A 14,254-nucleotide genomic window follows, 5' to 3' on the forward strand; every position below is an offset into this window, starting at 1 on the left:
GAAAGCTGATGCTTGGGCAGATAAAAGGGAAGGTGGAGCAGAAGATGGGGGAGAGAAGAAAGAGAAAATGGAAGAGGGAGAGGAGGAGGAAGAAGAAGAAAAGCAGAACAGAAGCACATGGCCTGGAGAAACTGCAAGTTCTAAGGGGTCTCAAAGATGGAGAAGATGGTTGTCTAGTGGTAGATCTGGCCAATCTAGGCGCACAGAATGTAATCATATTAACTGTGTTGTGTTTTCATTGCCGGGACATTTTTGGGTTGGGGAGATTTACTGCAACAGATATTAAACCATTTTATTGAACTTAAACATACAGAATTGGAAGTAAACATAATATTGTAATCCATTAATCTAAGCATCCAATTAGTATTTATTTATATTGTGGTAGCAATCTATTTTATTTCAATTTAAATATTTCTTCTTATGCTGTTTGGTAAAAAATTCTGTCAGTGTTTTACCTCCCATCCTAAATTTCCACCCTATCATAAAATGCATCATATTTATGACTATGATTTATTATGATTTGATTAAAATAAAAATTTAACATGTGTTTTAAGGTTATCAATCAATTGACTTTGGTATAATCAAATGAAGCATAACTTGAGTTAGTCCAACTCAATCACAGGATTCCTTGAACAGTACAAAGTACTTTCTAGTTAGTAGCAGAAAAAGAAATAAAAAAAATATTTCAAACAAGAGGACTGGAGGTGCCATTCATTAATGTCTCTGAAAAGGGAAGAAACCATAGGTCAAATACAAGAGACCTCTAAAGCTAAGAAATACCCCTGTACGACCAACCCCTAAAGAAACAGGCACTTCATTTGACACTGAGAACAACTAAATGCTGCCAACTATCAGAGGAAAGTTAGAAATAAATTCTTCCCAGAAACTTTCTGATGGCAACTCTATACTTTGAATTCAGCTGAGTCCAACTGGGCTTCTGATTATAAAACTGAAAGACAATAAATACATTCCTAGCTCATTAAATTTGTAATCTCTTTATAATATAGAAAATGAATCAATAATAAATGTGTAATATTTTATGAGATAATCTTTGCATTAATCAACATGAAAAACTAAGAAAAATGGTATGATGCATAACCAAATAAAGATTTCTAAATAATATTTGCATTACGTAATCAAGCAGTCTTCATTTGGTTGGAGCAGTTCCTCCAGGTGTTTGTTACAATGCCAAGAGTAAAAATATGCACAAGTATTTCCTCTGCTGGGTGTGCTTCATGGGGAATGTGATAATATTCTTTAGAGCACACATTGCTTCAAGCTTCAAATGTATTTTCATCTTCAATTTACATTTTGTGTAAATAGTTCTTAGAACAAGCTGTTCAGTTTTTCTAGAAAATACAGCATTCCTATTCTTATGAGCCCCATACTTCATTTTGAAATTGAAGTACCACAGAAGTACACACCAAAAAACAATGTTGAGATTACAAAAAAAAAAAGAGATAGATTTAAAAAAGACAGATTAAAAAAGAGATAGATCGCAAAAAAACATGATGTGGGAATTTAAAAATTTCTAAAGACTGTTCATAATTACAGATAGCTATATTTTTAACACACACATTGTTCTAAAAACTAGAACTTCATCTTTAGCCTACTCATTCTAATTATAAAAATCATGAAATTTCCTTTAAAACTTCCTGCACAGAATACTTTTGAAGGGCTGGGATGCAGTGCAGCTGATAGCATGCTTTCCAAGTGCATACAAAGCCCTAGGTGAATATGGAATCAAACCCATACTCAAATGCAGAGAGAATTTAAGTCTCGTTTGTGATGTCTCAGACATTGACCCAAAAAGAAAAAGAAAACAAATGAAAAAGAAAGAAAAGAAAACCACTGAACTGGAAGCACATCTCATTAGAACATACCAAATTGGTATCCCCGGCGTTTTCTTTTCATTTTTTTCTAATTAGACATTTGTTTATAAATCAGATTAAATTAAAATAATAACATTCCAGCTATCATCACCTCAAGGAAAACACACTTTGAGGAAAAGCTCAGCATTCTGGATTGAACCATATTCCAGGAAAACAGACAGAATAGTTTCATGTGCAAAATACAGTTCCATATGTACAAATTTAATTCAAAAAAATCATTAATACATTAACAAGTCACCACTAAAAATGATTGATATATGACCTGAATATTAAAATTAGCAGAAAATGATGATTCAGGTGACTGTATTAACAATATTCAAGGAAATAAAGACTGGAGGTTCATAAAGAATAAAAAGAAAAATTTCAAAACAGAAATAGTAACTGTTAAAAAGAATAAAAATGGGGCTGGTGAGATGGCTCAGTGGGTAAGAGCACCCAACTGCTCTTCCGAAGGTCAACCACATGGTGGCTCACAATCATCCGTAATGAGATCTGACTCCCTCTTCTGGAGTGTCTGAAGACAGCTACAGTGTACTTACATATAATAAATAAATAAATAAATCTCAAAAAAAAAATTTTAAAAAAGAATAAAATGGTAATTTTAAGAAAAGACTGCAATATCTGAAATTAAAAATTCACTAAGCTTTTTTTTAATCCTGTTGATCGTAAATAAATAAAATAACTCAATTGTACATTTATTTTTCAGAGAGAGAGAAAGGTATGGAATCCGGTATGTGAGGAGATGGGGAAGATCTTTGAAGATTTGAGGAAAGGGAAACCACAATAAGAATATATTGTATGGAAACAATATTATTTTTCAGTTAAAAAAATAAAGGAAGCTAGGTGGTGGCAGTGGCACACACCTTTCATCCTAGCACTCAGGAGGCTGAGGCAGGCAGATCTCTGTGAGTTTGAGGCCAGCCTGATCTATGGAGAGAGTTCCAGGATAGCCAGGGCTACAAGGAAAAACCCTGTCTTGAAAAAACAAAAACAAAAATAAATAAAACAAAACAACAACAACAACAACAACAAAAGATCAACTCAAACTAAACAGGCATTCATCTGAAAAATTACATAAACCTCTAAGATAATCTACAAAAGTTCTACAGAAGTACCTAGACAATCAAAGGAAGGTAAAAAACAAAAATTAAAAACTAAAACTCAAAGATAAAGGTTTGCATAGAAGCCTAGAGAGAGAGAGAGAGAGAGAGAGAGAGAGAGAGAGAGAGAGAAGAAATATATTCACAAATCCAAACACTCTAAGCACAACAAAAACCATGTGTAGGAATGTTAAAATAAACCTACTATAAGCAAGAGATTAAGAACAAACTTTGGAAACAGTCAAGAAGAAACACTGAATACAAAATAACTATAAAGTGCCACTTCTACTCATGGTGAAGTTACTTATACATCAGAAACTGTGAAGACCACTTACCCAACAAACCCTAAACTTGAAAATAAAATATCTGGCCACACAATATCCTGATATTTATATTTTAATCAAATCCTCAAATATATTTAAAATCATACATAGAGGTTTTAGTATTTAGTTATTCTGACTTGACAATTTCAGACACTCACTGTATTACCTGATAGAAGAATATGTCAGTGTACTATATAGATACCTGCACATCTAAGTATACCTTGCACAATTCACAATATGTGAATTGTGCAATTCACATATTCAATTCATGGTATTTATGTTGTAAGAAAATCCTCAAAAATTTTTGAAGTCAAATGTAGGAACACTACCATTAATGCAAACTTTTCAACACTTTGGTTTTGAGACAGAGAAAAAATAAATATTGACCAAGAACTAAAAGTGGTCTCCTATTGCTTCAAATGCTTTTATGTACAAAACAACCAATCTACAGAACTGTTACAACTCATAAGTGAATTTTATAGGGCCAACAGATACAAGATCAAGACTATGTAAGAACAATATTAGAAATATGACAATACCTGATTTAAAATTATGTTACAAAGTCTTAGTAAGAACTCAGACTTGTGAATGGACTGGAACAAAAACAGATATATAAACAGAAAAAAAGACCCAAAAATAAACCCACACAGCTGAAATAATCTTGATTTTCAATAAAGCTGCCAAAACTACACATCAATATAAATAAAACCACTTCAACAAATGATAACAGGGAAACTAGATACCCACATGTAAAATAGTAAAACTGAATGCCTATCGCCAGTTGGGACCAAAATTTTTTGGAAATGTTCAATGGCAGAAGGTTGGCTGAGTCAGCTATGTGCTTGTTTCTGTGGGCTGCAGACGGAGGAGGAGGCCAGCAGGCCAGCCAGGAGAGTCAAATCAGAGTCCAAGTTCAAAGAGAGATTCTTTCTTACAATTGAGGAAGAAACTCAACATCAACTTCTGGCCTCCATGTGAACACACTCACACACAATAGACACACATACAACACCCTAAAAGTATAACTATTCAACAACACCACTTCTAGGAATATTCTCTCAAAGAATATGTCAGTGTACTATATAGATACCTGCACATCTAAGTATACCTTGCACAATTCACAATAGCCAACATGTGAAATCTGTCTACATGGCTGTCAAGAAATGAATAAAGAAAGAAAACATGGGGAGACAGTTTATTAGATAAAGCACTTTCCACTCAAACCTGAGGACCTGACTTTGAATCCCCATAACCTACACAAAAGCAGCATGTCTATAATCTCACTGCTTCTACAGTGAGAAGGGAAGCAGAAACAGGAGAATTCTGCGACACAGAATACATTTTAGCAAACAATGACATTGTCTCAAACAAGGTGGAAGAACCAACATCCAAGGTTTTTCTGACCTCCAAAAGACAGCTGCCTCGCCTGAGCAATCGCATTCACACACAAAGGGGTGCATGCACACTCAGTTTAAAGGGTACATAATGGAATGAAAACTTGAGATAGCTCTACAATGGTACTTCATTTCATCCAAAAGAACAAAAATATAGTATTTTCAGGGAGATCCATGGAACTGGATTGGGGAGGCGGCATCATGTTAATCAAAATAACACAGCCTGAGAAAAAAAATATTACCAGCTTCTTCTCATACGATGAATATAGATTTAAATGATATATGGATATATATGACATGAAAGTAGACAAGCTGTGTAGGGAGAGGTCTAAACAAGTGTGTAAGGTAGGGTGCTGGAGGGACTGAGTTACACACAAATGTGCATGTACAAAGATACGAATTATGAGAAAAATAATGGTATAAGACTCTGAGTTTACTAGAAAGATTAGAGAGCTACATAAAACAAACAGGTAAGCCAATGGACCAGAAGAAGTAGTTCAGAAATAGAACCACATGTATACAACAATTTCATTTTCTACATGTTGGTTTTACTCAGAGCAATCCAATAGGAGGCACGGTCTTAAGTCTTTACAACAGCCCATAGGAGGACACTATCCATACATCTGGAAAACTATTTATCTCATTTCCACCTCTCACATTACAGAAACAAAATTCCATGGGTCATCGAATCTGAGAATCTAAAATTCAATCTAATAAAAGATAAACAATATAGTTTTTTTTTACTTAGGATTTGGCAAATATTTTTAAATAGCCCACAGAGAATAAAAGCTGAGAAAAAGGAGGGCATATAACCCACAAAGAAGCATATATAAGTGAGCAATATGCACAGGGAATGTTGCTCACATGGTTAGCCAATGGGCAAACTAAATCCCATTAAAATGACCAAGCTTAGCCTAACTAACTTCGGGAAGGACTCTGTCCTTCAAAGTCAAAATTACTATACCCTGTTGAATAACATGTGCCCAGTAAGTTAGAAGCATTCTGTGGGTTGAATGTGAAATGTTCCCCACAGACTTGAGTTTTTGAACACTTGGTCTGCAGCTAACAGTGCTGTTTGTGAAATCTCTTAGAGATGGAGCCATGCTGGGAGAGCCTGGGGGTTTGCAGACTGGCTGGTATCTTGTTCTCTTCCTCGGCTTTCCAATTGCAGACACAAGGTGCTCAGAAGCCTCTGCTCTTGTCACCATTCCTTCTTCACCATGACAGACCACATAACCATTGGAACTATGATCCAAGTAAACCCTTCCGCTAAGTGGCTTTTGCCAAAGTATCTTTATCACAGAAATGTGTAAAGTAATTAAGACAGCATGTGGAACCACAGAAACTCAAATATTGTCAGCAACCATTTTATAAAATGGTCTATCATTATAAAGCTTACTATATAATTGCCTGAATTCTAATTTATAAATTCATAAACATATCTGTCCAGACTATAGATTTGTGTAAGAGCTTGGTATGTTCATGAGATGGAATGATATGTAGCAATGAAGAGAAATATGAGCATGTAATACGCACAATGTTTAATTATAATTACATAAAATGTGGTCTTTTCTATAACATATATATTGGTTTTACTAGTAAGCACATACCCAACCATAAGCAGCAGAGTCTAAGCAAGAACAGAAGTCAACATTACCCAAACATAAAGCTACAATATGCAACAGAAAGTCAAGGATAAATCTATCTTTATTTAAACATAGAACCTCCCTGTGTCACTTTCCACTAATTACATTTCTAACATTTCACAGTCATACAGAAGATGAAGTTTAAATGAATATAAGTAAATCGAAGGCTTGACTTTGCTTAGAAGTAATATGACAGTGGTAACTAGAGAAGTTTCAAACTGTATTTCCTATTCCTAACACGATTCTCGTGCCTTAATTCTAAAGCAGAGATGGTCTGAGTTACACTTTTAAAGAAAGCATCCTCGCTGGAAACGGGTACCCTCAGAAGTACTGGGAAGAAGTAAAACATGCCCACATTTGTAGCCATGCAACTGTAAGCATCGGGAAGAAATGTTCACCCAAGTTTTAGGAACACGGAGTTTCTCAAACTTTCAAATCAAAATTCAAATTGTATATGTCTTCAAGGACTGACTTCCCTGAGGGCATAAGCTTTGGTGAGTAATTCACAACTGGTTAGGTAGACAGCTTGGAGGACTACAGCAGACAAAAAAAAAATGAGTGCTTTACTTATTATGTGACAAATAGCATCAACATTTGAAAAGCTACTAATAATTAGCTTAACTTTTTGAGATTGTTTATCATATGAAAAGTGGATAAGAAAAATTATCATTAGTATTAGCCTATCAATTACCACCTAGAGCTGTTGCTTTTTAAAAGTTAGTTCATTGAAAAAAAAAAACACTTAAATACAACCATTATAAATACAAGCATCTATGTTAAATAAGATATATAATCAAGAATCATAATAAATGTTCTAGTAAAAATGTCAGTGATAATGCATATCTGTATCAAACTATTTTTCTCAGATATCAAACACAAATAATTGTAAAGGTAACCATCCATGACTATAATAATGATTACATATATACTTAATAAAGTTTAAATATACACATAAATTGTGACAACTTGATATAGTATATGCTGTAATAGAGAGACAGTTTGTAGAATCCAAATATATTTCATTTTTCTTTCGAAGCCAGGATCACAAAAAGTGACAGATTTCGTGGTGAATTTAATTCTTTAGTTTCCTAATATAAACAGTCCAGGAAATACCTTCCCAAAGTGAAAAATTACGATGTGATCATGCCAAACTCAAACAATGCACACGTGTACCGACTATCTCCTTTGGGCTCTGAAAAGAAAACATGCTTCTCTCTCAATGTCAGAGTGATCATTAATGTGTAGGCATGAATAACAAATACCTGTGCCAAAATTTATAAACACAAATTAGTGGTTTCATAATAAACCAAAGCAATAGTGAATGCTCTGTAAAGGACTAGGTACTTCTGACCAAGAGAACTGCTGGCCTAAACAAGCATTTAGTTTGTAAAGTCATGCTCTTTATGTAAAATATTGATGTTTAGAATTTTTGTAAGTTTCAATAAAAATAACATATTTGCATTGGGTAAGTTTAGGATTTATACTTCATTTTTGAAGAGTAGTGGTACTATTACCACCAGATCAACAGTTCTGAGAGGGAAAGGCAGCACGAAGAGTAATCAAGGGAGGACACTGGGCATAAGGTAGGTCTCCGCCAGGCAAACTAAACCATGCAGTTCCTGCACTTACCATCAGAAACGCCAACAAAGATGGCAGTCCTCACCTCTAAGAAGGTATTTTTACTCTTAGTTTTAATAATGAAATTCTGCATATCCCACTGTACACATGTATGAGAAAGAGAAAAAATTTATAGTTTATTTTCTGAAAACATTCCAGTTTTATTGTGTTCCTGTGTGGTCAGATGGAACAACAATCTCTCACACATTTAAAGACCAAAAAGTAATTGCATTTAAAGAAAAACACAGAGTTCTTCAGTGTGTGACAATGCTAAAAACTAACAAAGAGAAAAAATTACAGACTATTAAGTATACTCTTACAAACAAGCCATTGCTATTATGTTCATTTAAATGCTGTCCAAAGCAACTGTTAACTCAGTGCAGTGCCCTCTGTATAGACAGTTTCTAGAGTCCAAACATATTTAACTTTGCTTGCAAAGCCAGGATCACAAAAATTACAAATTAGATTTCATGGTGAATTCCGTACTTGAGGACTTGTTTACTGGTGATATAGGTAATTATCTGTGTGTCCTGGCTAAATAATTTAATTTGAGGGAAAATGAGCTTACAATGAGAAGAGAGGGAAACAAGAATTTAAAGTGGCATTTCATCAAAACCTATCCAGTGGATTTACTAGGATCCAGGCATTTTCTGTTTTCACCACTGGACAATAAGCTGTTTCACCTTAGCTGCAGAAGAACAGAGTATTCCTTCCACCTCCTTTATATTCCAAAATGGTACTGAAGGACCATAAAAATGGGAGAGCAAGCTAACAACTTTCAGCCTGAAACATAATAGTCATACTATGTGGTCTCCAAAAAAAACCTAGTGTAAATTATTTAATAATTTTCATTACTAAGTATCTGTTCATAAGTTAATCCATATTAATCTTTAGTTCTATGACTTATGATGTGCACCACATTACTAGCATACAAAAAATCTTTCCTTCTTTGAAAAGTTGAACGTAGCAAAAGAGATTTTCAGCTTTTAATCTTTTATTGCTAACATGGCATAGAAATTAGCTTCCTTGACACCAAAACCCTGAAAAGAAGTTCAGTTACACATTTAAAAATAAGACTGGTTGCCTAGGAAAGGTCTTCATTTCAAAACTGCTTAATATGTTACCCTTTAACAATGGATTTTTCCATATGTGATGAACAGTATTCTAGTAATTTCTCCTAAAAAGCTACTTAGAATAAAATTACATAGCCAAATCTACCATGTTATTTTTCTGTCCCTTCAGTAACTATAGTCAACATCTCAGAATAAATACTGATTAATCCATCCAACTGATCTAAACTAGATGTTATTACTACTCACATAACAGGCAAAACTGAAGAAAATTATGTAACTGAGAGTCTCCAACCACTGGCATCCAGACCAGTAGGAGACTCACTGTGAGACTGCACCTTTCAGTGACAGTTCAGCTCCGCCTTCTATGAAGTTTTTGAAGAATGGAATTTTCATAATACATGGGTTTTGGTTTTGCTCCAACATTAACTGTAATGTGTTTGACCAGGCACTAGTATTTAAGAAGAATAAAAAAAAAAATTCAATAATCCATTTATCTAAATCCGAACACAAAACACAACCAAATTTTTTTAATGTGTTAACATAAACTGGGAATTCATATACTTATTTTACATTCTTCATACTTTTAAAATAACTATCAGCACAAATGCTTTTGCTTGATCATAAAAATAAATCAAGTCATTGATTATTTCTGAGGATTAGTAGAGCAATTTGTAAAATAATGCCACATGTTACTTTTAAGAATAAGAATTAGGAACATATAAAGACACAATTTGTTTTCTAAAGCAGAAGAAATTCATTATTTATTAGTATTTTCAGAGAAAATTAAACAAGATTGGTTTGTGGAAGTATTAGGTATTTCACAACTTATATTTTAATTGTACCAAAATAAAATGCCATAATTTAATAAGAGCACTGGAATTATAAGCATGTCACCAACAAACCAAACTTGAGGCCAGAGCAATGGCAGCCCAAGGGCTACGGTGCCAGCACTCACTTAACCCTGTGCCTCGCTACACTACTGTCACACAGTTTCTATAGTGAGCATATACTGAGGCACACAGCAACTTCTGATATCAAAAACAAAAACAAAAAACGAAAAGAAAAAAGTATACTCATTTATAAACTCTGGCAGCCTGATCCTGGAAGTTTGAAGAAAGCCACATAACTTTTATTTTAAAATAGCACAATATATATAATTTTACATTGAATTAAAGGGATATGCTCCTAAATTAAAAAAAAACCAATGTCTTAAAATATTAAGAGCCTATTATTGAATACTCCAGCATTTCATATACTGTCACACCTTAGGTCAGTCTGAAAGTAAAAAAAAAAAAAATAGTCCATTCACTGAGAAAAAAAAAAAAAAAAACCCTCCATATACAAAGAAAAGGTGATAAATGTATTTGCCACCAAGAAAAATCCTAAATGGCACTAAATTTTAAGGGCCTCCTTTTCACCTGCCTGTCATGCTAAGATACATATTGTATAATGAGGCTTTTTTTTTTAAATCTCTACAATAGGCTATCTCACAGTACACAGAGATCCTAAAAGGAGTAGACCAACAAAACCACCCAGTCCTCTAAGCACTATTAGTCTCTTGCCAGTTTCTAGAAAATTTTAGGGCATTATTGTATTATCAGAGTATCTGTCTCAGCCCTTTCCATGTATATTTTGCTTAAGTGGGGTGATATTTCTTTTTTATTTTGGAATAAAACAGGAGAGATTCTCAAAACTGAACAACTTAAATAAGGAAGGAACCTAGTATTAAAACTGCATTTTAAAGCTCTCTTCAGGAAGATACCTCCGTTAGTGTAAGCCACACAACCATCCAGAACATATGTTCATAACTGAACAACCTTCACGACAAAAAGGAGATCAGCTGAAAGAGCAATAGAGATTTATAATAAAAAAATCCTCCCAAAAGTTGCCGACCTAAAACAAAGCATTGCCTGCCGTTTCACAGGACAGCTTATTTAAGAGTGATTATTGATCTGCCCTGCATAGAGGAATGTCTGAGCCATGAAATCATCTTCCGCATGTTTTACAAGAGCATGCATGATTGCTAATTCACATTTTCCAACAAATCACACATGATTATACAGTCCCATGCTTATATATGCAGTACAATCACTACCATGATTGCAGGGAAAACATTTATCGGGCATTTTAAGTTAATCATTTTATTTATTAGAAAAGAGATAGTGAAATAGCCTGATATCTGTATTATGTTTCAGAGGTCAATCTACTTACATTTAATAAGCTTTATAAGCCATAAAAAATAAAGAGATTTTCCTTAAAATCAAATTTAGAAAGCTATGTAAAATGCTGTGTTTGATTTAAAAAAAAAAAAGGCACCCATATATGACTAATACATCAAGGCAAACAATGTCATAGACATACAAGATTACTGCCCTGAAAATAATATTAGAAAAAATATAGTTTAGCTTTACTTACCTTGCATTGTTCAGCGTTTGTCCAAAAAGCTCATTCTGTAAAATATTTGGTGGGGATGAAAAAACCCCATGGAAATGAGATAAAACAGAATTGCAGACCTGGCGCAACGTCTCAAATTGCATTTTCCTTCTTTTTTTTCCTCCTCTTATTTTTCCTTACCACCTGTCTTTAAAAGTCATCTATTTGCAGACACCATCAAATAAAAACATGCCAATCAAGTTCCATATTTCTCCTGAGCTCTGTAAAAACTGTGCTTAAATGAGCAGAGGTTGGTAGCTAATTGTACAGTCATTATTCTTCTAATTCAGTCGTAGAAGATTCAGTCCTCGTGCAGCTTTCGGCTTTCTCCTGACTGTAGCAAGAATTCTAAACAGCAGTGAGCTTTCTGGGCATTCCCCGCTGAAGTGTGAGGCTGGGCTGCTTTCATGTACTCTACCCACATCTCTCTAAGCCTATTAAAAACACGCAATGAATATATGCTGTCGTCAGGACTTTCTGCACATCTGGCTGCCAGCAATAAAAATCTCACAAGTAATAAAAATGGGACAAGGTATCTTCTCAATGTTGCTACTGGAAAAGAAGAGAAATTATGCATTTTCCCAGCCTCTTTCTCCTTTGAAAAATGAATGACTCCAGCCACAGAATGTATCTCTTCGAGCTACTGCATAGGACCAAAACACTAAAAATAAGTGCTTTGATCTCCTTTCAGAATCATGAAGCAATAAAAATATGACAGACAACAGCTCCTACCACCTACATCTTTATCCTGTACTTCTACGGCGCAGCACATTTAGAAACTCTGCACTTGGTCTTATTAATTTCTTATTTAAGATGTCTAAAATTATTTTTAAAAAGAAGCCCATATATGGTGACTATAAAGTGGGTTATGTAATTACAGAAAAAATATTCTTAATATCTCAATTAAAATTCAACTAAATAGCATATATTACATAAAATCTTTCCCATAAATTAAAAAATAACCATAATCAGAAATATTTTATCACTCATTCTTAACTAATTTCAGTCACAGCATTCACAGCACTTTGATTAGTGGCTATTTCCTGAAGGTTCCAACCATCATCTCAGAATACCTTCCTATAAGCACCCATTCTCTAAGACTGACTATGTGTCAGATAAAACACTGGTTTTCTACCTATGGGGCCATCTTTCTAAGTTGTTCAGTTACAGGCTTGACCTAAACTAAGAGTGCCCTTATTTTGATTATTGGTGACCATCAATTTATTTATCAAATGTACACACATATACATTCATAAAGTATATTTTCAGTTTGTAAGGGATTTCCAAATGTTTTTATTATCCACTAAAAAAATTACACATTATTTCTTCTACCATTTTTCAGAGGATGGAAACTGGAACTCTAATGAGTACACAGATTATTTAAAAAGTATTTGAAATGCGAGTCTTCACTTTGTCCATTTTGTGTGCTCCCCCCTGGATTTTCTATATATTTGTGCAGTCATCAGCACATATACAAAATTTACTATAAATAAGCCACTCTCTACTGATGAGCAGAAAAACTATCACGCAGTGACTTAACCACAGATATTTCAGTAAAGGAACGCACCTCCAAATTTTAAAATGCAGGAATTTAGATATGTCTATTCGCTTTATGTCAATCAGAAGAAACCCAACATGCTTTGCATTTTTAGGCCTCTGATCATAACTTGATAAGTTTCATCTTAAAATGGTCAATTTTTACAATTAGAATCATATATTTTTAAGATTCTTACTTTTGACTTAGCTTCATGATTAACAACATTTCTAATAAAAAATATCTAAATAACTGTCTTGTGCATAGGTTTAAATTTATAACTAATCAAAGCCCTTTTAAAACAAGTCTGCTAATTTAGGTGACTATAGAACAAAACATGTTTTGTTGTTTAAAATTTATTTCTTCTGTGTCTCAAAACTGGATTGAAAGAGAGGTCAAAGTACAAGTTCCAAGACTGGCCTAAGCATCAGCGAGCTAACTAAAACGAGTCATAGATGACTCTGTGAACGAAGCAAAAACACATCAATTGCCTTCCTCAGAGGTCTGCTTTATACACTCTCCACACAGCACACACACCACTGACCTTCCTAACCTGCTTTCTCTTCGTTCCTCAATATCCCTAAGTGGTACCTCCAACTCTAACTGCTCATCACTGTCAAATACCAAGTCAAGTCTTCTGGGTTAGATAGTGTCCTCAGTTGTGCCTTCTCCTTATAACCTCCCTTTCTCTTGACACTCTTTAAGAAAGTGAAATCAGTATAGTTACATGAAAAAAATTGCATTGCCAACTTTATTAAATTGTGTCTTGCATTCTGTTTTACTCATTTAGCACAGTAATCAGTACAGATTGAGTGTTCAATAAACATTTGTTGAATAGATATCCACATGTTATTAACTTGTTAATTTTTTAATCACATCTGTAGATGGGCTAGAAAAATCACTAAAAGACATGATATGCTGGTGTACCTATGTTCATTTGTTTGCTTACCACATGGCATCATATCAAGGCATAAATTACATAAATAGAATTACTACTGTTTGTAAACAAAAACATTGCAATTCAATGGACTTTGTAACTGGTCATGGCCTCAAGTGTTGCAAAGAATGTTAAAGATATTTGCTCCGTGTTTTTCTTACAGTTGCAAGTTAACAAGCAATAGGACAACAGAAAGCACAGAATCTATAGTCAGAGTGGAATTAAGTTATAATACTCCAGGATGTTCATTTTATATATTTAACATGCGATTATTTTTAAGTCAAAACTAGCACTCTAGTTCATTT

The 14,254-nt window shown here is 34.0% G+C and overlaps 1 protein-coding gene across 49 annotated transcripts in view; it reads right to left on the reverse strand.

Moving 5' to 3' along the window:
- Window positions 1–14,254, reverse strand: part of Rims2 (regulating synaptic membrane exocytosis 2) — a 522,550-nt gene that overhangs the window by 306,993 nt on the left and 201,303 nt on the right. For 2 of the 49 annotated variants that reach the window (XM_085831901.1, XM_085831899.1), the window contains exon 1: window positions 11,461–12,148. The exons of 44 other annotated variants lie outside the window; for them this stretch is intronic. In XM_085831901.1, the coding sequence (XP_085688027.1) occupies window positions 11,461–11,582 (122 nt within the window). In that variant the 5' untranslated portion in view covers window positions 11,583–12,148. Of the gene's footprint in view, window positions 1–11,460; window positions 12,149–14,254 lie in introns of those variants that run through there. 3 more of the 49 variants (XM_085831900.1, XM_085831898.1, XM_085831896.1) reach the window with 2 other exon arrangements.

The sequence above is a fragment of the Mus caroli genome, unplaced genomic scaffold (genome assembly GCF_978045245.1).
Source record: "Mus caroli unplaced genomic scaffold, Mus_caroli_1 scaffold_16, whole genome shotgun sequence".
In the NCBI taxonomy this organism is placed as follows: Eukaryota; Metazoa; Chordata; class Mammalia; order Rodentia; family Muridae; genus Mus; species Mus caroli.